Source organism: Phragmites australis, chromosome 9 (genome assembly GCF_958298935.1).
Source record: "Phragmites australis chromosome 9, lpPhrAust1.1, whole genome shotgun sequence".
In the NCBI taxonomy this organism is placed as follows: Eukaryota; Viridiplantae; Streptophyta; class Magnoliopsida; order Poales; family Poaceae; genus Phragmites; species Phragmites australis.
The window spans coordinates 35,443,147-35,470,721 of NC_084929.1; the positions used below are offsets into that span (position 1 = coordinate 35,443,147).

At 45.7% G+C, this 27,575-nt stretch overlaps 4 protein-coding genes, 1 long non-coding RNA gene and 1 pseudogene across 5 annotated transcripts; 3 read left to right on the forward strand and 3 right to left on the reverse strand.

Moving 5' to 3' along the window:
* Positions 1-344: 344 nt before the first annotated feature.
* Positions 345-3,873, forward strand: LOC133929464 (uncharacterized). The gene is made up of 4 exons (XM_062376226.1): positions 345-654; positions 1,655-2,006; positions 2,730-2,857; positions 3,143-3,873. The coding sequence occupies exons 1-4, from the start codon at positions 589-591 to the stop codon at positions 3,575-3,577; spliced, it is 981 nt and encodes a 326-aa protein (XP_062232210.1). The 5' UTR covers positions 345-588; the 3' UTR covers positions 3,578-3,873.
* Positions 3,874-4,152: 279 nt separating this feature from the next.
* Positions 4,153-6,607, forward strand: LOC133928201 (pentatricopeptide repeat-containing protein At5g39680-like; annotated as a pseudogene).
* Positions 6,608-10,055: 3,448 nt separating this feature from the next.
* On the reverse strand, positions 10,056-10,960 carry LOC133929465 (uncharacterized). Its single transcript, XM_062376227.1, has one exon. The coding sequence runs from the start codon at positions 10,781-10,783 to the stop codon at positions 10,289-10,291; it is 495 nt and encodes a 164-aa protein (XP_062232211.1). The 5' UTR covers positions 10,784-10,960; the 3' UTR covers positions 10,056-10,288.
* An 8,098-nt stretch (positions 10,961-19,058) lies between these two features.
* Positions 19,059-20,097, reverse strand: LOC133929918 (oleosin-like). The gene has a single exon (XM_062376674.1). The coding sequence runs from the start codon at positions 19,772-19,774 to the stop codon at positions 19,286-19,288; it is 489 nt and encodes a 162-aa protein (XP_062232658.1). The 5' UTR covers positions 19,775-20,097; the 3' UTR covers positions 19,059-19,285.
* Positions 20,098-20,862: 765 nt separating this feature from the next.
* Positions 20,863-24,245, forward strand: LOC133929468 (uncharacterized). The gene is made up of 2 exons (XR_009911599.1): positions 20,863-21,160; positions 22,902-24,245. It is a non-coding gene; the product is annotated as an uncharacterized LOC133929468 (long non-coding RNA).
* LOC133929466 (protein CHUP1, chloroplastic-like) lies at positions 21,327-26,163 on the reverse strand. Its single transcript, XM_062376228.1, has 9 exons — positions 25,837-26,163; positions 25,698-25,747; positions 24,883-25,608; positions 22,940-24,244; positions 22,664-22,795; positions 22,347-22,528; positions 22,085-22,196; positions 21,776-21,919; positions 21,327-21,683 (listed from the first exon to the last, which is right to left on the reverse strand). The coding sequence occupies exons 1-9, from the start codon at positions 25,922-25,924 to the stop codon at positions 21,585-21,587; spliced, it is 2,838 nt and encodes a 945-aa protein (XP_062232212.1). The 5' UTR covers positions 25,925-26,163; the 3' UTR covers positions 21,327-21,584.
* Positions 26,164-27,575: the final 1,412 nt, after the last annotated feature.

Below are 27,575 nucleotides of genomic sequence, written 5' to 3' on the forward strand. Positions count from 1 at the left end.
TAAATAACTAATAACAGTCTCAACTTTTACATCCACTCATACAATCTCACATTCGACCATTTGACTTTTACATCCACTCATACAACCTCACATTCGACCAATCAAATGAAAACTCACCGCATCCTATCCTAACAGAGATAACCAATTAAATAAATTTTTTTCAACAAATATGATTTCGCCTAACATATTTTCTCTTAGCCTATATATATATACAATCTATACGAGCAAAATTCATACGAACAACAAATAACATCCTTTTGAACATGTGGTAGAATAAAATAAGAAAAGAAAAACAACAACAATATCTGATTTTTTTTTTTACCTGCAGCTTCAGGCCATGGTTTTCCTTTTCCCTTTGGCTCGAGCCTTCCCTGCTTCCTAGTTCCTTCCCGCGAGGCGCACCAATGGCACGAACCGCCGTCCTCGGGTCTCCCCGCCTCCCTGGGCTGCCTCCGCTCATCGGCTTGTCTCGCTGACCTGCTTGCGTTGCGCGTTCGTGGCCCGTCTCCTCCGTTTCAAACCCAGTGCCCACCCGCCCCTCTCCAGATCTCCGGCCGCCCGGCGCGCGCTCAGTTGTAGTCCGCGGTGATGCGGTGGTGGGCCCGCGCGCTCCTCCTCCTGGTCGCCGTCTTCTTCGTGGTTGCCGTAGCGGAGGTGAGCTAAAATCTTCCTGCTGTCCCGTGACTGATCGAGCTGCTTGTTAGTCTCGGTTCGCTCTGTTGCTTGCCGTATGGCTGGCCGGATCATGAGCTGTGCTGCTGCTGCTGCTGCGATCTGAAAGAGGAGTTGCCTTAGGGGGCTGATTTTGAATGGACTTAATCGGATTTGGACGGCTTTGAAGCCGTATATATTTAGGGCCAGTATGATTTGGCGCTGAGGCGTCCCGTTAGCTAACAAAAACAATACTCACTTTGATCTAATGTTTTCATCAACGCAAACACGAGGTAGATACGGTTTGGTGTACAAAATTCATCTGACCAGATCAAATAGTCACTGCTTGTGCTTCGAGTGATCCGAAATAAGCTGCCTAATTCTGGGCACAATCCTGCAAAAAAAAAAAAAAAAAAAAATCGAAAGCCAAATCCTGCAAATTCAAGTAGCTAGTGAGGATGTGTTTAAATATGCCAGTTTTGGGAATTCAGACATACTGTTTTTAGGATAACCGTATCTAAGCCACAAGTATGTTAAATACGCAATCTGCCACCCATTTATATCTAGTGTGATATAAAACGCGGATGGTAAAGTTCTGGTGGAGGGCCTTGTTCTTCTTTTTGGGAGGGGGCTAACTTTGCTGTTAATTTGATTTTTTATGCTTTGAGCTAACTTGGCTAATGACCCGTAACACTTAAGCCCTTTCTGTATACACACAAGCATGCAAATCATTTTGATTCATCTTGACATCTCAACTGGGATATGCACTTTGTTCTTAAAAATCAAGTTGGTCTAGGTTGTTACCCCTTGTTCTTGGGCCAAAGTGCTCCGGTTTCCCTTGCTAACTTCAGGAGTTGCGAGTCCAATGCTGAAACACCTGTTAGCAAACTCAGTTTCAGATAATCAAAGTACACTGCATCAGAGATTCAGAGGTCCACTGGACTAACTGATGCTGCAATGCGTATTAGTTTTCTTTGTGATACATCTTTCCTTTTGAATTCAGGATAGTGCTGATACCCTGCCAGCCAAAAAAATTGGAGATAGCTCACATTCAGGTGTTGGGAAATTTGGACAAACTGATGAGACAAATCCTAATAAAGAGCACATTGTACATGAGGAAGGAGGATTCAGGAGTGATACAAGTGAGAACAATAAGAAAGATAACTCAACAGAAGGAACCAGCGTCAGAAGAGATGAACCAATACAGCAGCCAAAGGAAAAAGATAACAAAGCAACAGAATCTTCACAAACAAGAGACTTCTTGCAAGATCCTCTTATCATGGAGTGTGATCCGTCCCATAGGTGTATCATTGAAAAGAACAAATTCATTGCCTGCTTAAAAGTTCCGGGAGAAGGTGATTTTTCCAGCTGTTTAAACTTTCTCCCTTATCTGTCAGTGCACACTACACATTTTATTATTTTGTTATTGTATACTTGTCGCTATCAGTCTTCTAATCTTCTAGTCAACTTCTTGTTCTTTTAAGGTCTGTTTACTATTGTGATGTTGCAGTTAAACTAATAGCATTTTTCATTAAATATAACTCCAACATTCAAAGGTAACATTTGTACTTTCAAAAGTACTATTTCAAATATTTGAACATCGATTTTGACATCCTCTAGTTTGTACTTGCATCTATCCAAGAACTGGAAGATCATAGAATAAATGTTTTGGATGTAGACATTGCAAACGAATTTCCAAAATGGCATCAAATTTTAAGGCCAAATACATATGTTCTCCAGATTTGGCTTTGTTCAGTTTGTAGCTAAAAATTTGCATTGAAGGAAAATTTGGCCAATTATAGTCGAGTTTTCTGTCAGCATGTGCCTACACTAACTTGCTTGGGACAAAAAGGCTTTTTTTTGTTGCTGTCAACATGTAGCCGCAATTATGGGTGCCTAAAGAATTAAGCAATTGATGCTCAATGACACCTATTACCTTTATTCTTCTCCAGTAGCAATTATTTGCCAGGAATATATGTGTTCTGGAGTTTTTGTTTCACATTTTGGTATAGTCGTATTGGTTCTTTTGCATTCTGTCCATACTTTGCACATAAGTAACTTGTTACAGTTGGAAACAGATTCATTAGCTCTATCACTTCTGATGGACAACAAAGGCATGGATCCACTTGATGTTAGCATCATGGCTCCAGATTATGTCACTTTAGCTGAAGTTACTGTCCATGTTGAAGCAAACGATCACAATGAGGTATAAGTGAGTAATTCATCTTTGAAGATAATTATACTGATGAGTTTTTTGGATAGATTTTTCCATATATTGTCTATATTACATGCTTAGCTGCACTAGCTTATGTATATTTTGAAAGATTGTTAACAGTGTATAGTGGTGTTGGCAGATTGTTTAGTAAACATTGTTGTGCTTACCAGCTTCTAGTAGTAATCTATTGTTGTGCTTATCTTTGATATTTGATTTTGGTGTCTTCGAATGCTTTACTGAGCCTTTGACTTCTATTTGTTATCATTGTTGTTTTAGACACAGGTGAGCGTTTCTATCAGTGATGCTGCAAATGACACAGCGATAGTTCTCAAGGTTGCAGAAGAAACCTGTACTATTAACATTCACAGTGCAATCACAAGGGAGACAGGTCCAGTCATGCGAATGCGGCTGACCTCAACGTACACGCTAGTGCCTGTATTTGTTCTCCTTGCAGTGGTGGGAGTATGCATCAAACTTCGGAGGACGCGTAAGCAAGATGGCGACCCTGCGTATCAGAAGCTTGACACAGCAGAGCTACCGGTTTCGATAGGAGACAAGAAGGAACCTGATCAATCTGATAAGTGGGACGACAACTGGGGAGATGACTGGGACGATGAGGAAGCCCCGTTGACATCATCCAAACCTATGCCCAACCCATCGTCCAAAGGTCTTGCTCCAAGGAGATCGACAAAAGATGGCTGGAAAGATTAGTTGGCAAAGTGAGCCCTTTTAAAGGAGCATCGAGGGAATATTTCTATTTCCAATGCCTATACCGTATTTTGGTCTTCCTTTTAGAGGAAAATTTTGTATTGTTGCCTTATGGTTAAATTTCTGGAGGAGACTGTCAGACGGTTGTAATACACTGATACCACGCAGAGAGTTGCTGGTCGATGCAAAATTTTCAGGTGTATGTCAGTATGTCTCTTCTTGCCTGAGACCCTTTTGTATCGCGGAAATCCACAATATTCTTACAGAATGTATACTAGTATATTACTATTACCAGTCAATTTTTTGCAAAGTTGTTATGAAATTCCTGGGTTCCAAAAATATGGTTTTGACAATCTGGGTCATACCTTTGATGTGAATGGTACGTGACAGCTGCAGTGGCGGTTAGTGGAATTGAGGCCCGTCCTTACATTTTCGGCCCAGATAGCCTATCTAGGAGTACAAATTCGAAGTCCATATGAGCCGGGCCTTCTACCTTAGATGGGCTCTTGGCCGCCTTCTCCACCTTGAACCATCGAGAATATACGGAAAATAAAAATGGGCTGGGCCTTCCACCTTAGATGGGCTTTGCAATTCTATATTTCTGTCGTCTTTTGAGGGTCGACCTATCAAGGGTGATGGGTTTAAAAAATTAAAAATACAGTATTCCAATACTCTCAAACGCTATTTAAATTGTCATATTTTTTTAAAAAAACTGTTGTGTAGATGATACTATAATCTAGCGTTAAAAAAAATTTCAACGCAAACAATTACTTGTACAATGAAAAAAAAAATAAATTTCAACCTCCCTGAAATTTATCTTGTTTATTTCTCATTTTACTGGTTATATTTTTGTCTAATTTTTTGTAGAACTAGATGATAGCATCATCTACACCAAAATTATTTTTTAGAATTTTTCATTACTATTATTGTAATGTTTTAATTTATATTTGTAATTTTCTGATTTGAAATATTATAAAAATTAAAAAAGGTCCTTAGCCGCTTTGCCGACCTTGAACCATTGAGAGTATCTCGAAAGTCAGGCCCTTCCTTGTAACGTGCCATTTCCTTTTCCTCAAAACTTCTCTTGAACCCTGAACCTGAATCCATGGCTAGGCCCCACGGTGCCGCGCTCTAGCGGTAGCACACAGCCGTGGCTGTCCTTCGCGTGGCGAATGTCGCCGGTGACCTGTCCAAGGTCAAGGCACTCCACGCGTGGCTCATTAGAGCCACCTACTTTGATGTCGTCCTGCACAACCACCTCATCGCCTTCTACGCCAAGTGCGGTCGCCTCGGGCTCGCCCGCCAGGTGTTCGACGCAATGCCCTCCCGGAGCTATGACATGGGTAGGCAATGCCATGGGTATGCTGTTAAGGCCGGGTTGGCAGAGCAACCTTACGTTTGCAACTTGGTGCTGCATATGTACTGCTAGTGTGCGCACATGGAGGATGAAGTGAAGGTGTTTCAGAATGTGTCCGGTTTTAATGCATTCACGTTCAACTCAATGATAAACGGGTTTCTTGATCGGGGGCAGTTGGATGGTTCAGTCAGAATTGTGAGAAGCATGGTCGGAGAAGTTGAGCAATGGGATCATGTGTCGTATGTTGATGTTCTTGGGCATTGTGCTGGCTTGAAGGGCTTTATGCTTGGGGGTCAGGTGCATGCCTAAGCTTTGAAGAAGAGGCTTGAACTGAATGTGTATGTGGGGAGTGCACTTGTTGATATGTATGGGAAATGTGACCGTGCCAATGATGCTCATTGTGCGTTCAAGGTTTTGCCAGAAAAGAATGTTGTTTCTTGGATAGCTGTTATGGCTGCTTACCCTCATAACGAGTTGTATGAAGATGTGTTGCAAATGTTCTTGGACATGGAAATGAAAGGAGTTTAGCCAAATGAATTCACTTATGTTCTGGCTCTTTACAGTTGTGTTGGTCTTGCAGCATTGAGGAATGGCAATGCCCTTGGTGCCTGTGTTATGAAAACTGGGCATTGGGGTCATCTGTTTGTCGGTAATGCCCTCATGAACATGTACTCAAATAGTGGTAGCATCAAGGATGCATGGAGAGTATTCATTTCTATGCCATATCCTGACGTGATCTCTTGGAATTTTATCATTTTTGGCTATGTTCATCATGGTCTTGCAAGAGAAGCCATGGAAGCATTTCATGATATGCTGTTTGTGGCAGAAGTCCCTTCTTATGCCCTTATGTGACTTTCGTTGGGGTGCTTTCTGCTTGTGCTCAGTTGGGTCTTGTAGATGAAGGATTTTACTACTTGAATACTATGATGAAGTGGGAGTAAAACCTGGAAGGGAACATTATACTTGCATGGTAGGATTGTTATGCAGAGTTGGACGACTAGATGAGGCAAAACGGTTCATCATGAGTAATTGCATTGGCACATATGTTGTTGCATGGCGATCACTTCTGAGTTCTTGCCAGGTATATCAAAATTATGGTATGGGTCATCGTGTAGCTAAACAGATCCTTAGTTGAAACCGGACGATAAAGGAACCTATGTTTTGCTATCTAACATGTATGCAAAAGCAAATCGATGGGATGGTGTGGTGAATTCCAGAAGCTGATAAGAGAGAGGGGTGTTAGGAAGGAGCCTGACGTTAGTTGGATTCAAGTGGTAAGTGAGGTGCATGTTTTCACATTAGAGGACAAGGTACATCCACGGATGGACCGGATCACCAAGAAACTTGAAGAGCTGATCGACCAGATAAAAGTGATCAGACATGTTCCAAACTTTGCAGTGGTCCTACATGATGTTGAGGATGAACAAAAAGAGGAGCACCTTATATATTGCAGTGAAAAATTGGCTCTTGCGTTTGGCCTTATTCACACCCCTAAGGAAGCAACTATCCGTATCATGAAAAATCTCAGGATATGTGATGATTGCCATGTTGCTATCAAACTCATATCAATTGTCACAAGCAAAAGAATAGATGTGAGGGATGTCGTTTTGTTTCATTGTATAGAAGGTGGAGTATGTTCATGTGATGATTATTCACTACTACAGAACTACTTATAAGTGTCGCCTTATCAGTGTCAGTTTAGTCAAAATTGGCACCGATAGGGTATCAATGCCGGTTGGTAGTAATACCAAGCATCAACTCGTCCATTCAGATAAAAACCGACACTGATAACTAGTATCAGTGTTGGTTAGTATTATGAACCAACACTGATAGTATCAGTGTCGGTTCGTATTACGAACTGGCACTGATATTACGATCGGACCCAAAAATTTTAAGCAATGGATTTTGGCTCGCGCTGGCATCCACTCGGCTCTGTCACGACTCAGGCGCATCCTTATCCTCTCGATCTCTCACCCTTGCAACCTCACTCCTCGAGTCCTCACCCCCATCTCTCTCTCATCCGGTCTCTCATCCAGCCTTCTCCCCCACGGGCCTCCCCTCCGACCTCCTCCCCACTGACCTCCTCCCCTCCTGCCTCCACCGGCCTCCACTCCTCCGACCTCCTTAGTTCTACAAGACGACACCGTCCACCTTGGAGAAGTGTGGTCAACCGATGGAGGTGACACTGGGAGAAGTGTTGTGGGCACCACTGGCCTCGTGCCCCCGAAGGAGCGCCGTCCCGTAAGGGTCGGCTGACAAGTGCCACCGAAGGACGGTCTGCAACGCTGTCGCCGGCCAATGGCTGGATCTACATGTCCACGTGGCTCGTTATCGCCCTCTGCCGGCGGAACCACCAAATCTGGGCGGTGCGATCAGGGGGGAGCCGCGCGGCCGGTTGTCGTCTGGAGGACGCGGCCATCGTTGGGTGTGCCGCACGACCGGTCGTAGGGGCTATGACTTGGTTGATGTTCTTGCAGATTCGTTAGAGGTTGTTGAGTTCTTGTTGATTAGAATCCCTTGAGACCGTTCACCAAGGAGGGACTTCTCCAGAATGGAGATGAGATACTTGTCGTGTGCCATGAGAAGATCATCTAAATCCTTTGTCGCGTCCATTTCATCAGAGAAACAGGCACATGAAACCTCCAGGGCCTCAAACATAATGTAGTACTGGAAATTGGTCACAAAGTGATTCATTTCATTGAACAAAACTTGGCATTTGCGGATAACTGAAACAAACTGAGCTCAGATGCTTGTTCCTTCCTTGTAAAATGGCGAAGAAATAATGCAATTGGGCTTCATTGTCTTCCACACTCCAGTCAGAGAGTGATCAACATGCTTGAGCTTCCACAAGAAATTGAAAACCTTCAGATACATCTTCATCACTGAAGCCGTGAACACAGCTGGTCATGCCCATGGATCGGCCCATAAACTCCTGAAACATCGGATCCCCATGCTGGGCATGCCCATGGATCGCACTAGCCATAGTTCCTCCTCTCAATCCCCGGCATCCATCCACCAAAACAGCCATCAGGTGCATCCTCACAGAAGGCTCAGCAAGCCACACAGAAAGACGTCATAGCGAGAGGTAATTACTTGAAACGCCTGAATCAGATACAAGTGTTGGGATTGGATTCAATGAGTATGACTCGAGAACAGTGAGGATGCCGATTCAGCGGTTGCCGCTCGCGCGCATAAAGCCCATTACCTCCACTCACAACAGCCTCGCGGCATAGGCGGGCGAGGAGAGTTCACGGCAAAAGCCAACAAGAGAAAAACCACAGAGTCAGTCTCCATGGAGGCCGAGGCGCCCGTGTGAGCTGGCCATCATCTCCGCCGCGTCCGCCTTGCGGCACTGCCCCTTCCTTGCATCGTCCGTCTCCCGCTTTCGCTTCGCCGCCGGGCGCGCCATGGTGGCCGGTTCTGCGGCTGGCCTCCGCCCACAACCATGCACCGCAGCCAACGCCCGCGCAGTAGCCACGGCTGCCACCGTGCTTGACAGTCCCACCCTGCATATCGATGTCGAACTGCTTCTAGGTTTGGTAGCCGCCAGGACTGGGAGAGTGGGAGTGGGAGATGTGGATCCGCCGTGTTCATGTCTAGTCATGGGGAATGGCAACCAGCATGGGCCTTGGGCCGGTGGGGTGCAGGGGTGTCCGGGTGGGACATTTTCATGCGGGCAGCTGGGCCACATCTCGCCGGTGGGTGACTTGTTGGCTTGTTTCCAGCAGCACAGTACTTGAAATTGATACATACAGACATACTAGTATATATACTAATTTTTTTACAAAAATATTTGGATGTACATCTATACACCCATGCCCCCAACGTGTGCCCACCCCTGCGTATGGGCCCTGCTCCTACACCCTTCGAACAGTGAACGTAAGCCATTGAGTTAATGCAGAAAATGCTCAACTAGCAGGGTCCCTCGCTGCATGAAGGACATGCATGCGATCGGTCGGTCAGCCACGAGGGGCGTGTAGGACGGGTATCTGTAGCAAGCATGCATGTTTGTTTCTATGCTGGCCCAGCACGAAGGTGCCTGGCATGCCATTGGGCCATGCCTGGGCCTCATGGGTGGGTGACGAGTCGTGCCAGCTCTACCTGCAAATAGGGTCTGTTTGGTAGATCAGAATCCCCGCATCCTGGGATTCTAGTCCGACTGATATGTATAATTTCAGAAAGAAGCGTATTTGGTTGTCCATATTCATTGTTCCTGTCTAGTCTAGCGGATACAAATGTACACCTTCAGTCTTGCTCAGAGCACTCCGTAGCCTGACCTGCATCCTCTCATACAGACTGATCCACTTATCAGTATCATAAATTCACCTTAATGCAGACAACCAATCAATCTCTCAGCTTTGCATCCGCTCATATGATCTCAGATTTGATCAATCAAACAGAAACAGTTTAGTCTGACTAAACAGATACAACCAATCAAACACTTTTATTTTTAATAAATATAACTCGCTCAATATGTTTCTTCTCGGTATGCATATATAGTTCATACAAAATAGACCTATACGGACACCCAATCGCATCCCCTAATAACTTCTCTATCTAATGCAAACGCAGCCAAAGGCTCAGTTACTAATGTTTCCACGTACGAACGCTTCAGAGTTCAGGTTGCCTCAATCTTCTCTCTGATTTGACCTGGCGTTTTCCATGCTTTTGTTTAACCAACATGATATCATTGTTTTGGCTGGAGGATCTAAAAACCAGATGGGGCATGCTCGATGAATTGCTCCTGCATGACGCTTTGTGATAGCACGCAACGCAACCACGTGAGCGCGTTGACGGGAAGAGGCTGCCGATTCGGCTGGACACTTATCTCAAAGCAATGGGTGAAGGTGCGTGTGCATTTCTCGCACGTTCTATCAAACACATGGTTCTGGAGTAGTACTAATGTGCTTCGAATGTGAACATAGTCGCGTCAAAGTTTACCACGGACAGCGACACTTTGCTGTTTGTGTGCACTGCGGTGAATCTTGGAAACATTTGAAGTCCGCTTTTGCCCGTATCTTTTCAATCTTCAATTGTTGATGAACACATTTGAGAGCAAACCCGGTTGATATATGTGAATAACTGAATAGATGACATGCAGTCGCTGAATTGAATCACCAGATCGGAGATGACAAGGTCACGAATTTGCTTTGCCAAATTTTCTCAGTTACATTACACGCTGCCTCTTTGCAGCAGGGCGGCTTGCTCCCAATAGCTAGAAGCATAGAACTGCTCGGAATTTTTCATTCTCACAAAGCGAAGAACACTATAGTTGTACACGATAAAAGCGCTAAAATCAATCAAGCAAAAGAACTTGGAGTGCTCGCTTTGGGTCAGAAGCACATCCATTTCCCAGCTCACATGTCGAGGAGATGCACTGGCCCCTTGCCACGCGTAGGCGACGTCTGCAGGTGCGCCGTGGAGCAGTGAAGCATGGTTGTGAGCTCCTTGGACGCGACGATGGACTTGTAGATCTCGAAGATGAGCTTCTGCTCGAACTTCGTGGGCTGGCCCGGCCGCGCAGCTGGCAGCTGCTTCCGCCGCGGCACCCGCTTGGCCCACATGCTCTCCGGCCCGCCGGGCAGCGCGATGGCCGACGCCTTCTTGGCCACCACGAGCATGCCGCCCACGTACGAGTCCCGCGCCCGCGCCAGCGCGCGCCGGGGCCCGGCCATGATCGCGCGGACGCGCACGCGGAGCCGCCCCCACCCGCCGCGCCGCGCGGTGCCCAGGTGCTGCGTGGCGCCCCGGGGCTTGCCGCCGCCCGCGGCCTCGAGCCGGTGGTACTTGCGCCGGCGCCAGTAGGCGCGCACGCCCCTCGTGAACCGTATCGGGAAGGCCTCCGCCTCCATCACCGGGTCGTGAATCGTGATCGCCTGTCCTCGCCTCTCGTTCGCGCGGGCGCGGGTGGCAGGGTTGGTGTGGGGGTTTGGTGGCACCTCTTCTTTTATGCCGGGGGGCTGGCCACGGTTGGTGTCTTGGTGAGCATGTAGCGCTCGTGGCGCGCGGACAGGCGTCGGAATGAGTGCTTCCTGTTGGCGGCAAGTGCGCGCTGGTTGGTGTAGTGACCTGCTGCCATGGTGGTCGTTTTCCAACTCCTGCAGGCCACAGCGACATCGTTTTTCTGTTGAACATCTAGAAGCGAATGACTTGTAAATACTTGGTAATGGTTTGACCGAACGATGTGTCACTGCATACGATACGGGCATGAACTCATTGAAAGTTTTGTTGCTTCACTTTTTAGAACTGCTACTAATAAGTAGTAATAACGGTTTTAGAACTGCTACTTTTCTTCAAAGTTCAAATAGGTTTTATTACTTTCTGCAGGTGGATCCAAAAGTCAGAAACACCGCAAAGCAACCGGGAGCCGTGCCCTTTTCCTATATGTCCAAGGGTTTTTTTTTTGTTTCTTATCATGTGACCGTTTCACCCTTTGCTCGTTTTCCTGGGTTGCTAAGGTGTTGTTTTTTATCATGTGACCTTTTCACAACAGTTCTATAAAAACCTCCTTTTCCCTCTCGCTGGCAGAACTCGATCTCTTGCTTGATTTGGAAAAAAAAAGGTCAGAAACATAGGGAAGCGTGTAAAACTCGACTAGGGGAGATACGTCCACTCTAGCATCATAATACGTAGACGATGATAATTGAGTTATAGTTGGTTAGATGACAACCATCTTCACTAACTAATATATCACATGGAGATTCTTAGAGAAGCCTGTAACCTTGAATAGTTCGTCTTGATCGTGCGGTGCAAGTCTGATGACCAAAGTAAAATGGTGTGTCCAATTGAAGCATGTGGCTGGAAACTAGTATTAATCAAGGAATAATCGTCGGCAGAGGATTCTTGGCCAGTGACTTCTTGGTCCACAATTTTGCAATGGCTGTGAAGCGTGCGCGTCCAAGTGTCTGTTGAAATGATGAAGGAAAATCTGATGCGTCGTTACATTCAAAACACGTGAGGCGGCATGATTATTTAGGGTCTGAGCACGGTCGCAGAGCAGCGATGGTGAAGGGCGGGCGAGAATGGACATGGCATGGGCTGCGAGGACTGGAGGATCCCCGGTCAAGGCATCAGCCGCCATTGCTGACGTTCCGGCCCCGGCGTTTGGACGGCAGCGTGGAGCGATGGAATTTTATCAGGTTCTCGGCTGCCGTCTTTTTGAAAGCCGACGGTAGTTTTTCTGATACGGATTCGACTTTGGAGTTTGGATTAGGCACTGTAGAAACGACAACGTACTGCTGTACGGGTACCGGGAAATGTTTGTTGTTTGGCCCGCAGGCTGACAATTTTGTTCGGCCCATTGTTACCTATCCAGCCAATATCCCACACTAAGGGCTAGTTTGATAGGGATTTGGATTCTCAAATATTTCAGTTCTAGTTTTTCATTTGAAATGTTTTTCTGGTGAATCATAATCACTTTGTGCAATCATGTGGCTAGTTAGATGAATTCTAATTCTCGAGAGAGGATGTCAGTTGTAAATGAGAAGAGAGTGATTCAGAAATAGGAGAAAATCACCTTTTTCTGTTTCTCCCTCGCAGTGTAAAAAAGATAAATGTTTCTCCTATTTTGGATTCAAATCACTTGCCAAAAGCAACTTTTGAAAGTGATTTCACATATTTTGATCACAATCTGAAACGTTTCTTGCTGCCAAACACAACTTAGAACTCATTGGGTAGGGTTCTAGGTTCTCTCATAAATATTTCCTATTCGATTTCTTCCTAGAAATATTTACGTGTGAATCAGAATTAATTTGTGTAATCATTTGGCTAGTTTAGTAGATTCAGATTCTTGAAAATTGTATGTGAGAGGAGAGGTGATTCTCCTATGAAACTCGGTTTTGTCCGATTCTCTCGCACAGGCAAAAGTTGTGAAACGTTTATTCCCATTTCTCCCTCGAGTCGATCCTTGGCGTGCGTGTTTGGCACGGATTCGAGTGATTCTGGCGAGAAACGAAACCATTTCTCGAATCCAAGTGGGGCCTAAAACTGAAGGCCAAGCGACAATGGAGGACCGCGAGCCCGAGAGGCCAAGATCCCAAGAGACGATCATGTTCTCCTTACAAAAGAATGAAAAAGAAGATCAAGAATCACTTTGGGCTTCTTGATCAGAAAAGCTAGACTTGAAGCATACTTGACTCGCAACTATTAGCTTCTTTCCTAACTCCGGCGAGGTCTACAATGAGGTTAGGGTTCGAAGTTGGGTCATGGTTTGGGGTGGGGGCTCACTGGAGTCTAAGCCTTGGTTGAGGTTATGGTTCGAGGTGGGAACTCTTTGAAGTCCGTCAGGCTTAGAGGGAAGCCCCGCGGTAACATGTTGGCCCGATGGTTGTGACAGCTTGTGGGTGAGGGTGGCAAGACAGTGTGGGGGCCGTCATCCAGAGTGGTGGAGGATAGTTGGTGTGCTGGATTGGGATGGGGTAACAATGATGATGGTAGGAGGAGGCTACTGCGATGGGGTAGGGTCTCGACGTAACTGCCACGGTAGTACGACGACAAGGGATGTTAGGGAAAGAAGAAGAGGTGTCTAACCCACCGGTGTGGAGGGTCCCGCCGCAGTAGGATGGTGGCGCATGCGGGCGGTGGCGAGGGAGGTTGAGGGAAGAAGAAGAGACAGCTGACGGCACGCACATGTGTGCGGTAGGGAGGGAGAGAGGTTGAGGGAAGAAGAAGAGACGGCCGACGGTATGTTGAAGAAGAAGGATGAGCCACTGGATGGGGTTGGATCCCATCCAACCAAAAAAATAGGCACTAGGCATTCTGATGTATATGAAACCTTTATCTTAGGTGGAGCAGGGTTCACAAATGCGACGAATATCGGTCGAAATTTGCGAAATTCGACCAATTCGAGCCGCATCGAATTCCTAAACCGAGAGAATTTCAAAACTTGAATTAAAAAAATTAAAAAAATAAAAAAAAAACTAGAGACAATTCTAAGACCTTATGTGAACAAAATTTGAAAAATAATGTCTTTTGCATCATATTTTATATGGAGAAAATTTGAAAAAAAAGAAAAATACTAAAATGGGTCGTATGAACATGATGATTTTGACCCATCACGTTAAGGAAAAGATTAGCACGCAAATATATATTTTTCTTGTGTATGACGTATCTTAAGAGGATTTTTAAAATTTGTTTCACTTCATTTAGAGTTTTATTAATTTCTCTATCATTTTTAAAAAGTTCACAAGCATAAAATGAACATGTTAAAAAACAACATTGTAATTAACTTTTTCATATTACGCTTAATGGTATTTTGAAATCAGGTACTTCTTCTGTGATGCTTAATGGTGTGCCAGGCAAAGTGTTTCATTGCAAAAGAGGAGTCAAACAAGGAGATCCACTCTCCCCTCTGCTCTTTGTCTTAGCAGCTGATCTTCTACAATCAATTGTGAACAAAGCAAAAAACATGGGCCTTTTGTAGTTACCAATACCCTAAGTAGCTGGAACAGACTTCCCAATTGTGCAATATGCTGATGATACTTTGGTCATCATGGAAGCATGTCCAAAGCAACTTTTTGTTCTCAAAGCTCTTCTTAATACATTTGCAGATTCCATTGGACTGTGAGTAAATTATTGTAAATCCATGATGCTCTGTATCAATGTGTCTGATGACAGATTAAGTTTGCTTGCACAGACCTTTGGATGTTAAATAGGCACTTTGCCTTTTACTTATTTGGGTTTGCCTCTGGGTTTGACTAAGCCAAAAGTTGAGGATTTTATATCACTAGTACACAGAATTGAAAGGCGCCTAGTTTCATGTTCCATTTTCTTAACTCAGGCAGGCAAGTTAGAGATGGTCAACTATGTCCTTTCATGTAACGCCCGTTCAATTTTTCTCGCAGCCCAGCCCAGTTCCCCGGTCTCGGCCCAGCTTGCGCAGCCCAGCCCGAATCCCCTGCGTTCTCCTGCTGACCACCGGGGTCCACCTGTCGGCGCCTTCGTCTCCACCGCGTCGCGCCCGCGCTCGCACCTGCGCTGCTCCCGCAACCGCCTCGCGCCCGTACTCCGATTTCGCCAGCACGCCCCGCCCCGCCCCACGCGCCCATGTCCACGCAATGGATGCGCATGCCCTCGCCTATTTAGCCTCTGCAGCGCGCCGCCATCTCGCTCCCCATCTCACCGAGAACACCGAGCGCCATAGCCACCGCCGCCGAGCGACTCCACCGCACCCGAGCCGTCCCTGTCGCATCTGAGCACACTGCCAGCATCGCCGGAGCGTGGGGAGTCCATTTCACCACTCGCCGAAGCCCCTCCGCCGCCGGAACCGTGCTCGCACCGACCGCCGGTAAGCTCCGCTGCCCCTTCGCCATGGTCAGCCAACTCTGTTCATCCCCGCGGTCAATTGACGCCCCCTCTGTCTCCACATGCCTCCCAGGAAGCTGTTTCGACCTTCAATTACGCCGTCCTGTCGTCGCAGCTGAGTTTTCGCTGAGTTCCGACTGCCGCTGACCACCACTCCCGTCGCCGACCATCGCTAAGACCTCCCCTGCCGTTGACAAGCTCTCGGTGAGACTCCCCGTGCCCTCCTCGTTCGTTTGAGCCATCTCCCATAGTGTTTAGCAGACCGTAGCGCGATCTACAGCATCTCCGATGAGATTCCCGCGAAGCCCGAGGCAGCAGCGCCGTTCTCCGTCGCTGTCGGCCCTGTCCCCCCCCCCCCCCCCCATCAGCCTCGGTCGTCCGATCCGAGATGAGCGCCCTAGATTAGAAAGCCCCGTACCCCTTCGCTAGCCAGTTAGAAGCCGCCACGTGTTTCCTTTAATCCAGTCAGCAAGCCAAGCCACATCAGCGCACCACGTGAGCGTTCCTGTCCTACGTGGCAAAGCCACGTCAGCCCTGGAGCCCAGTCAGCCGCCATGTCAGCATTGCGCAATAAATAGGGTTTTCAGTATAAAAATAAATCAAGTTATTCTCTGAAATTAGGTAAACTTGCAGATAGACCCTTAGACTTTACTGTTTTCACAAAAAAGCCCTTAGATAGTTCTGTTTTATGCATTTAGGCCCCTGAACTTTAGGATACTTGCATTTAGGCTCCTGAACTTTAGGATAATTGTTGATAGGTCATTGAACTTTGCACATAAGCCCATAGAACCTTCTGTTTTCACAACTTAGTCCCTGCAACCTTTCAGAAAAGCCCATGTAGAGTAAAACTAGCGTAACTTTTTCATACGGGCTTCGATATAGGTGATTTTCGCGCTCCCGAGATCGTAGCAGCGTGTACTTTCCTTTAATAGCCTTTTTAGAGTTAATTACCCCTATTTGGTGTGTTATATTTAGCTGTTTGTTTGTGCTTTGCGTTTAGGAGACGAGCAGAGCGTCAGTGTTCAGGACCAAGCTTTTGAAGACTTCGAGCAGCCTGCTTTTGAAGGCAAGTGTTCTTGATCACTTTGATGCCATTATAGGACATTATAGTTTTATTTTTCTTTAGCTGCATGCTTGTTTAAATATGAAATCCCATGAATAGGGTTTTACTAGAATTTGTGTGATCATTCCTTGTAGCCTCTTTTGGGTCTCGGGACATGAAAAGGGTAGTCATGCTAGTGTAGTCAGGGATTGGAATAATCATGAATTTTGACTAATGTCTATGAAATAAGTAATTGGGAAATGATAATCTTATAGTAACTTGAACTAGGGATCCCAACTAGATGGCTAGTATGAGGTGGAGCTACACAGCAGGGATTGTGTACGTTCTTGTCTGGGATTCTAAGGACCGGTTCTTGGAGCCTGTAACCCGGCATAACAACACAACCATGAGGCCTATATGGGTACGACCTGGCTAAGTAATTAGTACCCTTCATATTCTGTACGCACCAATGGTCAATTAAGTGGCACAAGAGGGGGGCCTCTGCAGTGGATGGAATCCCTGTTAGCGGTGAAATATTAGCGGGTGCTTATAGATGTGGAGGTACTTTGTAATGGCCTTGTAGTGAGACCCTGGCTCTACACCGCGGAAGTGTAAAGCAAAACGGGAATTACGACTCATGGGTAAAGTATGCAAACTCTGCAGAGTATAAAACTGATCGATCAGCCGTGCTCACAGTCAAGAGCGGCTTGGACTTCTTCATGATTAGATGGGAATCTTAAGGGTTGGTTTGGGTAGTTGGGTGGTGGTACTCCCGATGAGTCGGTAGCCGGATATGAGATATCTGGTGAGTCTGGTAGTCGGATGAAATTCGATGAGCTATGTTCTTTATTTATTGGAGTTTAATCTAGTAAATAGGTTGCTAGGTTATTTAAGTCTTGTTTAGTTGGGCATAGTCGCAGTAATCTCCAAGTCAACTTTTCCTTATCATTAGCCTGCATGTCATACTTTTCCCCCACTTGCTGAGTACTCTGTGTACTCACGCTTGCTTTCTCCCAAACTTCTGGATGCTGCTTAGAAGGTGAAGCTTTCGAGGATTTTTCGGACGATGATGCTGAACTAGAAGGAAGAATGCGTCGTTTGAAGGCCATATCCTAGGCTGGTGTTTCCCCCGGACAACGCCTGTGGATGGATGGGAGTTTCGCTGCCATTTGAAGATTTCTTAGTATTTTCTTTCAGACCTTCGGGCCCTTTTGTAAGGAATATTTTTGTTATTTAAGACACAGTTCATGTTATCACTAATGATGTCGCTACATGTATGGAAAACTTGATCCTGGCATACATGTGGAATACATCTGGTTTGTTTCCTTTAAAACCGGGTGTGACATTTCATCTCTGCCAACATACTATATGTGTACACTACAGTTGTCAGGTACTATTAGCAAGCAAATTGACAAATATAGAAAGCACTGCTTATGGAATGGATCTGACCTAAATGCTAAGAAGCCCGCTCTTGCAGCATGGAACATGGTCTGCTGACCCAAAAAAGAAGGTGGCTTAGGAGTGATTAAGCTTACAGTTCAAAGTAATGCTTTACTCATGAAAAACCTGCACAAATTTTTCAATAGGGTAGATCTTCCATAGGTTAATCTTTTATGGCAGAGTTATTATGTGAATGGTCATTTGCCTAGCTTCAGAAAAAGAGGTTCTTTTTGGTGGCATGACATCATTAAGCTTATTGATACATATAAGGGGCTGGCAGCAGTACAACTTGGCGATGGATCTTCAGTTTCTTTTTGGCATGATCTGTGGAATGGGATGATCCTAACCTTCTCCTTTCCACATTTATTTTCTTATGCAACTAATGTTCAAATTTTAGTTCAAGCTGCTGTAAATCTTGATCATCTGTAGCAACTCTTTCAGCTTCCGTTGTCAGTGCAAGCGCATGAGCAGTTCCTGCAACTTCTAGAAATAATGCAGGGTCTGATAATTGAACAAGCACCTGATACTTGGAGATACATTTGGGGAACTAGCAGCTACTCCTCATCTAAGGCTTACAAGCAGACTATTGGCCATACTCTGATTCATCCAATATATCGTTGGTTATGGAAGTTATCATGTCAACCAAAGTATAAAGTCTTCTTTTGGCTTTTAAACCAAAGTATAAAGTCTTCTTTTGGCTTTTACTAAAGGATCGCTTAAACACAAGAGGGCTACTAAGAAGGAAAGGTATGGATTTACAATCATATGCATGTGAAAACTGTATTCTGCAGAGAGACGAAACACTGCCTCATCTTTTTCTTAGATGCAACTTTGCTCGAAGATGTTGGGCTACCTTAGGTTTGCATGCGCAAAGGAGCCTCCCTCCTCTTCAAGTCCTCAAGAGATTTAAAGATCAATTATCAGTTTTTTTTCTCATGGAAATTATAGTACTCATGTCTTGGAGCATTTGGACAGCAAGAAATGAATGGATCTTCAATAGGATTGACCTAACAGTCTAAGGTTGTTAGGTTAGATTTAAGTATGTTTTCGCAATGGTTATCCATAGAGCGAAGAAGAAATAGGAGAAGGCCCTACTGTTTCATAAAAAAAAAGGTCTTGATCCTGACCGAGTAACCATCTGATGCATCTAGTCACCCCTGTACATCGTACAAGCGTGATGGATGCACAGGACAACCACGTTGATTAATTCTCGCTTCCTCACTTCGTAGCAGCGTCGGAAGAGACCGAGACAGTCGATGTCACTCGCCAAGCTTCAGACACTAGTGTAAGCTCGACAGAGTGAAAAGCACAAGGTCATCACCTCGGAGAAACACATCAGGCTGCTAAGTGACGAGGTTAATTACTGATCAAACTAGCAGCCTGGGAGCGACCTCTTATGATCCAACTAATCAAGTGCCTAAATACAAGACGAGAAGCATCAAAGCACCCTAGCGAAGGGGGGAAAAAGAGGGAAAATGGCAACAGGAGTCAGGAGGGAGTACACAGAAGACCGAAGGAAAAGAGACAGCGACCTAGCGGCGACGTGCACGGTGGCGCCGTGCCGGCGCGCCTATGCGCCCGGGGCGGCGTCCTTGGAGCGGCTATGCAGGTACCCGCCGTACTCGCGCGCGTAGTCCTTGACGTGGCTGGCCGTGTCGGCGATCCGGCTGCGCGCGTAGTCCAGCTGGTCCGCGCCGGCCGGGTGGCGCCCCGTGAAGTAGCGGTACATCCACGTTCCGCCCGCGAGCGTGGCGACGACGAAGCCGCAGGTGGAGAGCGCGGCGGCGACGAGGAGGAAGAGCGCGATGGCGACGGGCACCCAAATGGGGCTGGTGATCAGAGCGAGCGGGCCCAGGAAGACGAGCGCGACGACGGCGCCGGTCAGCGTGAGCCCCGTCAGGAGGAGGAGCACGGCGCCGGAGACGAGCAGCGTGAGGAAGCCGACCACCTGGGTGGAGTTGGGGGCGTGGGTCTGCACCCGCCGGAGGAGCGTCGCCGAAGAGTCCGCGGGGGAGGGGGACACGCCCTCGCCGTGGACATGCTGCTGTCGGCCTGCCATGCTCCCTACGCACGGCCTAGTCGCGCGACGCGTGGCTCTGAGGAGCCGGGGCAGCTCGGAGGTGTCGGGATGGCACTGCGGCAGTTGGGAAATGGCGGGGAGGAGTTAAAGGCGCGGAGAGGGACGTGCGCGCGCCGGCACGTGTCTGGGCGCCACGCGTGCATGCGCGACGTGTGTGGGAGCGCGCGGTGTTGTTCGCGGCAGGCGGCAGCCGCAGCGGTGGCGGTGTGGCACTCTGGTCTCATCAGTGAACAGAGCAGAGCAGGCATCGCCGGGCGACCGACAGCCAGAGAGGACGGTGACTTGGTGAGGCACTGCACGGCCGATTTTTTATTTTATTTAAAAAATGTATTTATCTTTTATTAACATTACAAAATTTGGCCCCGTTTGTACATTTCACAAAATAGACTCTCGTCTCCTAACCATTGCGCGTCAAGGGTAAATTCGCCGTTTGATTGGGTGATTTCTCCAAAAATCAGGAAAATATAACGTTCCTTTGCTCAGACTTTCAAAACACCATCCAAAGTCACAAAAGATTCTAAATTTTTTGGTATTGTAGAGCATGCTATCTTCGAGTCCTCCACAAATTTTCAACTTGAACAGTAAATTTCACAATAAGAAAAAAGACCAATTTCGGGGAAACAAAAACTTGACTTGTTTGCTTCTCATTGTACAAGACATATTTATGATAAAATTTTATAGAGACTTTCAAGGTATCATCCTCTACACCACTATTTTTTCAGAATTGTTTGCGACTATTTGATGGTGTTTCAAAGGTTATGAGCAAAGGACCGCATTATTTTTATGATTTAATTATTTTTGCAAATGTCACCAACAAATGGGCAATTCATATTCAACCCAACATTCTAATTCAAATAGTCTAATTTTAGTGATAATATCGTGTTGGGCAAGTGGGGTATAAAACAACTCAGTTTATTAGGTTAGCTTGGTTTTTGAAAGTTAAAGAGTGAATAATAAATCGAAACCGAACAGAGCAATTTTCAACTGAAAACCGAATAAACCAAAAAAAAATAGTGGTTCGGTCACGGACGGTTCGAGTGGGCCGCACGGCAGGGGATGAGTTGAGGGGCTGCACGTGGGCTGTGCAAGTTCTTCCTCCAGCCCGTCAACATGAGGCCCAGATAGATCTACGGCCTTCCTTGTCGGTCGGATTCCCCGCCGGCGGCGGCCGGCGGCCGGCCCCAACTGATTCTTCCACCCACGCGAGTACGCGACGCTACCATCGCTTTGAGCCATTCATCGCTGATGCAGCAAGCCGGCGAGTAGTTGACGGCGAACCGAGCGCAACTGCCCGCTGGAAGTGGTCGCTTTTCCCTCCAGGTGGAGCTGGCCGCCGCAACTTGGACCTTCTCCTTCTCCCTTCAGGTGGATTTTTTTTCTCTTCATGTGATTTTTCAAAGTTAGATCTGCTATCCGTGCATTGCGCGCTTGGGGAAAATCGGGCAATTTCTTCAAAATGGAGCAAAAATCTCCATAGTAACAGACTACCAGACTGGACATTTAGTACCAAAACAATGCTCAGTTCAAAAAATAGTACAAAACTATGCATCTGATGCGATTCATTTATACGAACTGCTCGTCTACATTTTACAACCTTTAAATGCAGAGGTACACGCTTGCACTAAAACTGGTATACGTATGAACAAAACCTGAAGACTTGTAATCTCTTCTTGGCATATACAACTTGCTTGATACAACCCTGAAATTTACACTTTTCTTTTGTACACTTAAGCTACTCAACTAACAATTAATTTCCAACCAACAAGACGTGCCGAATCCTGTGTTTGACTTATGCTTCAGACATTTGTGAGGCAGATGTTTGTGTAGTCATCTTGCTTCTTAGCTCTTCAAAAGCTTTCATGCTTTCTGCATCGAAGCCTCCAGCAAACTGTAGAAGGTCGATGAATAAGTTACTAATTCAAAATCTCTAATTTTACCTGTGAATTAACTAAGTATCGAATATAAAGTTGAAGTATTTACCTGATGAACTCGGAAAGCGAACCTCACACCCTGTAGAAGCAAAAACTCTCTATTGGGCTCTTTCTCGGTTCCTTGCAATGCATCAAGTTCTGAGGCAACCCTCTTCATATACTTGTTTGCAAGCTGAACAGATGCCAATTTGATCTATTCCAACATACAAAATAAATTTTGATTTAGTTTTGGTGCATACTACTAGAATATTCTCAACGCTATAAGGAATTTTGAAACTTATGGTTTTGTAACATAAGGCTGGCAACATAGGCTGTTAATCAAGTGAAAACAATTGAAGCATATGTTAGAGATGCACACCTTGCCAACTACTCCAGAATCAGACAGCCAGTCAACTGGGATCCCATACTCCTTGTAGCGTGAGACGGCCATGTCTCTAGTACGGAGTAGTGCATAAACACTCTGCTCCACTCTGGCACAAGTTTGACTCTAGTTAGTTCAGTGAAATCATCATTCTGGGTAATATAATGTTTATCACATTTATCTTAGACCTGGCAATTATTTCTTTTTCGACTCTAATGAACTATGTTAGGGAGAATACTAGTTCAAAGAAGACACTTACTTTTCAAGCAATGAATACATCTTCTTGAGAGCTTCTTCACATGCAAGTTTTGGATCATCGGTAAAGGTTGAAACCTTGTTCTCTAACTTCAACAGGTCTTGGTACTCAAAGGCTGCTTCTCTTAATGCATCAGTTTTGCTCTCTGGCCAATCGAAGTGCTTCAGCACTGCTCGCTCATCAACCTAAAAAGTTTGTTGATCCTTTTTCAGTAGTAGATCATATGTATTTGAATTCTGAAGTACCAAACCTCGTACAGCGGTACAGGATGGCCTATTAATTTGCATGTGTTGTATGGAGAACATGGTGGGACTGCTTACCAAGAATGACAACTCCTCATCCAGCCAATTTGCAAATGCAACGACATCATCTATCTTTGCATAACTCGCTGCTCGGACCTCATTTGCTAGAGACTCAACAAATTCTCCTTGTGTTTCCACATCAGCTTTGACCTGAAGCATACCATTTAAAAAAAAAAACATTTGTCATTTCTCATGTTAAACGTTGACTACCATTTACAATGAGCTGCATTGATAATAAATTGCATATATTTGTCAGGATTCTTATGCCAGGTGGTGCCAGCAGAAGATACTTACAGCTAAGAGGAATGTTGATCTGTTCTCAATCTCTCCGATCATATTACTCTTGACATCAGAAATACTGGATGATGTTGATCCCAGAGATGTCTCTTTCTTGGCTTCACGCTTCATGAGACTTTGATAGAACTCCACGATCTCCGGCGCACGGTGTACCTTGTCACCACCAGCAAGGCTCCTGGATAGAGAACCTGGAGGTGGTGGTGGCGGTGGTGGGCCGCCAGGTTTCCCAGGAGGCGGTGGTGGAGGAGGCGCACCAGGTGGACGTGGCGGTGGTACTCCACTTGCAGTATTCGTAGCCCCTGAAGCAGCAGTGGCTGATGGCGCGGGAGGTGGCCTGGGAACTCTTGGAGCCCTCTTCTCAATGTTGGCAAGCTTCAACTGGCTCACCACCAGGGTGTTGTTCTGGTTGTCACTAGATTGCTCACTGGGTTCAGCATTAGCTGCAGGGGCCCTCTCCTTAATCTGAGAGAGTTTTGGAGGGAGTGCACCTTTTGGAGGGGAAACAAGAGCTGAACTATGTCCACCACCAAATCTTTGCGCTCTTACTTGCCCAGCCTTCTCTTTTATCGCCTTCTCCCGTTCAGTTGCAAGCTTGTGCCTATCTTTGTAAACGGGATACTTCTCACCAGCAAAACCTTCGACAGTCTTTGACATCAGATGGAATGAGGATGCAACATTTGCCTCATCCAAGGCGTCATTGGGATCATGTTCCCTCTTTCCAAATGTCGTTATGGCTATACCATCTCCTGCATTTTTTAGCATGAGAGCTTCCAGGGGACCCTTTGGTTTGTGGTTGGTACTTTGCCTCCTTGGAGAGCCACTGGTCAGGGAGCGTGTTGGGGAAGCTAAACTGCTGCTGTCATCCTTGCTCCTTCCCCACTTCTTGAGCTTTAGCATCAGATTAGGCCTTTTGCTTAGGAAGCTGTATCTGCTGGAAGAACTGTCAATTGAAATGTTGTCAAAGTCTTCGCTTCCGGGTGAAGAAGGCATAGAGGAAGCACTCTCAAGGTCAGTGTCACCCTGACCTCGTTCAGATCCTGCATACTCCAACATCAACTGTTTGGCCCTCTCCTGTGACTTCGGGCTCAGGGTCCTGTTAAGGTCACGGGCAGAGACTTTCCCTGATGGTGTCTGGTAGTTCCGGAGCTCGAATCTCAGACAAGCATTGACCCAACGCAGGTAAACCAGCTCCTCGACTTCACTGAACCTGTTCATCTGCAGGCCTTCCACTTGCTTTGTAAGGTCCTCATTTGTATGCCTCAGCTTGTTTATCTCTTCTCTTGCGTGGGCAACTACATCACTCTGCATGATTATAGCGTATGTCATTAGCACGTGTTGGAAAAGTACATCAACACTACCTAATACTTCGCTGGAAACTAGTACGTATCATTCTTCTTTTATAGAAAATCTGAAATTCTGACGTGAACTTACACATAAGTCTGCCTCTAACTCTTGTTCTAGTAAAGCACTTCGTGGCAAAATAAAAAAAAAATGAAATTATTTGTACACTAGGCTGTGCAATAACTTTTGCAGCTGAAAATAGTACAGTGGCAATCATGAGTAAGAGGAAATTCACAATTTGCATTCATGGTCATGAAATTATTGTTTTGTTTATACTTTATAGGGAAAAAGGCAAAATAAAACTTAAAAGGGGAAGCATATAATTAGTTCTACTTTTGTAAGTGAAAACAACAGCACAAGCAAAATTCTTTTCCAACTAGAGGCAAGCAGAAGATAGGCTTATACAAAAAAAAAAAAAAAAAAAAAATCAAAAGAAAAATCCAAACTATTAAAATATTGCACAACTACTGTCAGTCTGCCACATAAACTAGGATTCTTAGGGACCAGACAAACAGCTAGCGTTAACAATCTGCTTCTGCAAATTATGTCATGCAAATTCAAAGCTTCACTAATTGTGCAGAGTAACAGTGCTAAGATACCTCTGTTATTTTGCCTTCCGCTGCATCCAACTTCACCAAGAGATCTCTCTTCTCATACAACAGCTCCTTGTTCTTCCTCCTCAGCTCAACTACCTCCACTTCCAACTCCTTAAGCTTCTTCAGCTTTCGCTCGACCTCAGCTTCTTTTTTGGCCGCCTCTTCCTCCTTGGCCTTCAATCCTATGACCTGCTGTTTCAGTAGCATCAGCTGACCTTTTGTCTGGCCAGCCTCCAGCTGTATCTGCCGCTGCAACTCCTTAATCTTGCTCCTAGCCACTTCAAGCTCTTTCTTGATTGCCACTCCACGTGCAACGTCATCCTGCAACTTCTTCCGCTCTGCCTGCAGCGAGTTGATGGTGTTGTTGAGCATGTTGATCTCTACTATTTTGATCTTGAGCTGCTTTTGCAGTTCAGTGACGTCAGTCTCCATCTCCTTCATGCCGTAGTACTCTAACAGCTCGCTTTCGAGCTTCACCTCCCTGTCCTCCATCTCCCTCACCAGGCTGCGCAGCCTGTCTACCTCAGAGGCGTTGTTAGCCATCTGAGCATTGTAATGGGACCGTCCTTTGATATCAAACCTATCACTTGGCAAAGGGATGTCGATCTCTCCTGACAGGAGGCTCTCAATCTCCGAAAGCATATCATCGTCATCGTCGTCTATCGACCGAGCCGAATTGATTATGCCGCTGATTGTTTTAACCTCCTCCTTCTCTTCTTCTTTCTCCCCCTGTAACAGTCGGACATAACAGTATGACACAGGCCACTAATACAATGATAATTTTTTAGCAAACTGTAACTAATAAAAGATATACATACCTGTTCAGAATGGCGAGTTTTGTCCTTCCTTTTCTTTGCTTGGCCATTGTCTGAAAGCAGGGATTGAGTAGAGCTTGAGTGAAGAACTCAAATGAACAGAAGGAACTATTGAATGGAAAGTGAAGAACTAGACTTGTACCTTTATTACGTCTGCCCCCACTGTTTGCTCTCTTAAGAGTTAAAGCTGCGACGGAGGCTACAACCACGAAGCCTAATCTCACAAGCATGACTCCGTTCACTCATCACTCTGCCGGCCTCAACCGGCAGGAGGGCCGAGACAGAGAGCCTCTACTCATCAAAAAGATGGCAAAGCAGAGTTAGAGCAGGTATGAATGGCCTAGGCTTCTAAACTCTCTTCATATCTTAGCCCAGAGATGGATTGGAGGAGAAACTCGGTGCCTGTGAGAGCTGGTGAACACCACCAGAACATGTGGCTGGCCTTATTCATCCCATATTGGCGTTGCAATTGCCTATCTGTGTTTATCCCTTGCAAAAACGAACTCATATATCACACAAGTCTCTCTCATCTCTGTGTCCACTAGTGTGGTACTACTTGGTAGCTGACAAAATTTCCATATGCTGATGGTGCCCGGAGGAAAGCATGCATCTTCCTGGCTTCTGATTTGGCCCTGCCGTGATACTCGAAAGACTAGTGGCTTGGAAGCTACTGCCCATTTGCTATGCACAAGAATGGGTGGTGACTAGTGTGCTTGGTGTCTCATTACCCTATCCTGGATGCTAGTGTATGTTGATTTATTTTATCCGAAGCAATAGATGAATTTTACTATTGGCATCTATATATGCTGGAAAATTGGACTGGCTTTACCTGGAGTACTTGGACGAACTGATCTGGTTAACTATGTACTTCTGTAATTAGTTGAAACACTGGCACTTTTTACTGTACTAGAAGATCTAATCTTTTGTTTGAGCTGTTCAGTGATAAGAGCTTTAACCTTTTTCCACCAGATATCACTGTGTACGTTTCCAGGTCTGGAATCTCCATGGAATGGGAAGCATGCTTGTGGGCAAACTAGTTGACACCTTGATCATGGCAACCATACAGAGAACTTGTGGCTCAACAGCAGCAACAGGATACACGAACACAAGCAGAGGATTATCTCATATGTCCGGTGTATGATTGCTAAATACTAATTAGTATTGCTTGTAGCCTGCTGGATGGTTATGGCTGCGTCCCGGTGTTTTGCCTTATCTTTTGCTTGATTAAGATGACGTACATAGTTTGTAGCTGCTGATGTTGTACGATGTAAACAGATGCCTAATTATATCCTTTTCTACTCGTGACACGGGCGAAACATGAAAAGTAAATGTAAAGGCCCTTTGTCATTTACATTTCACATGGTCCATGCAATGGTTGATGTTCCTTACGTATGAAATCTCACTGGTCTTATTGCTTAAAAGGGGAAAAAATCCCACTGGTCTTCTTTTAGCCGTGACGATAAACTTCTACATTTTCATCATATATTCAGTAGAACTCACATGGGGTAGTTTGCATAATAATAATAATAATAATAATAATAATGAGACAGACTTGAGGGGAAAAGAAAAACAGTTTCCCATGGCCCTGCTATCGGGCTGCTACGCCGATGTGCTCCCGTCTGCAGGTTGAAACGTTCCGTGCTCCCCACCCACCCCTGTCCCACTTGGCAGTTGGTATTACAGAAAAAAAAAATTGGTCCGAAAAATCCGATTTACCAACATTACCACTGGATCCTGCTAAAATATTAAAACGATCAAAATATTTTAGCTATATTTGAATTTAGTCTGGATTGCAAACCTTGGTCATCTTACAACAACGGATGAGCTCCATCAATTTGTGCTTCTGTGGGGAAAACTTCAGAATGTCGTGCTTGACCCTGA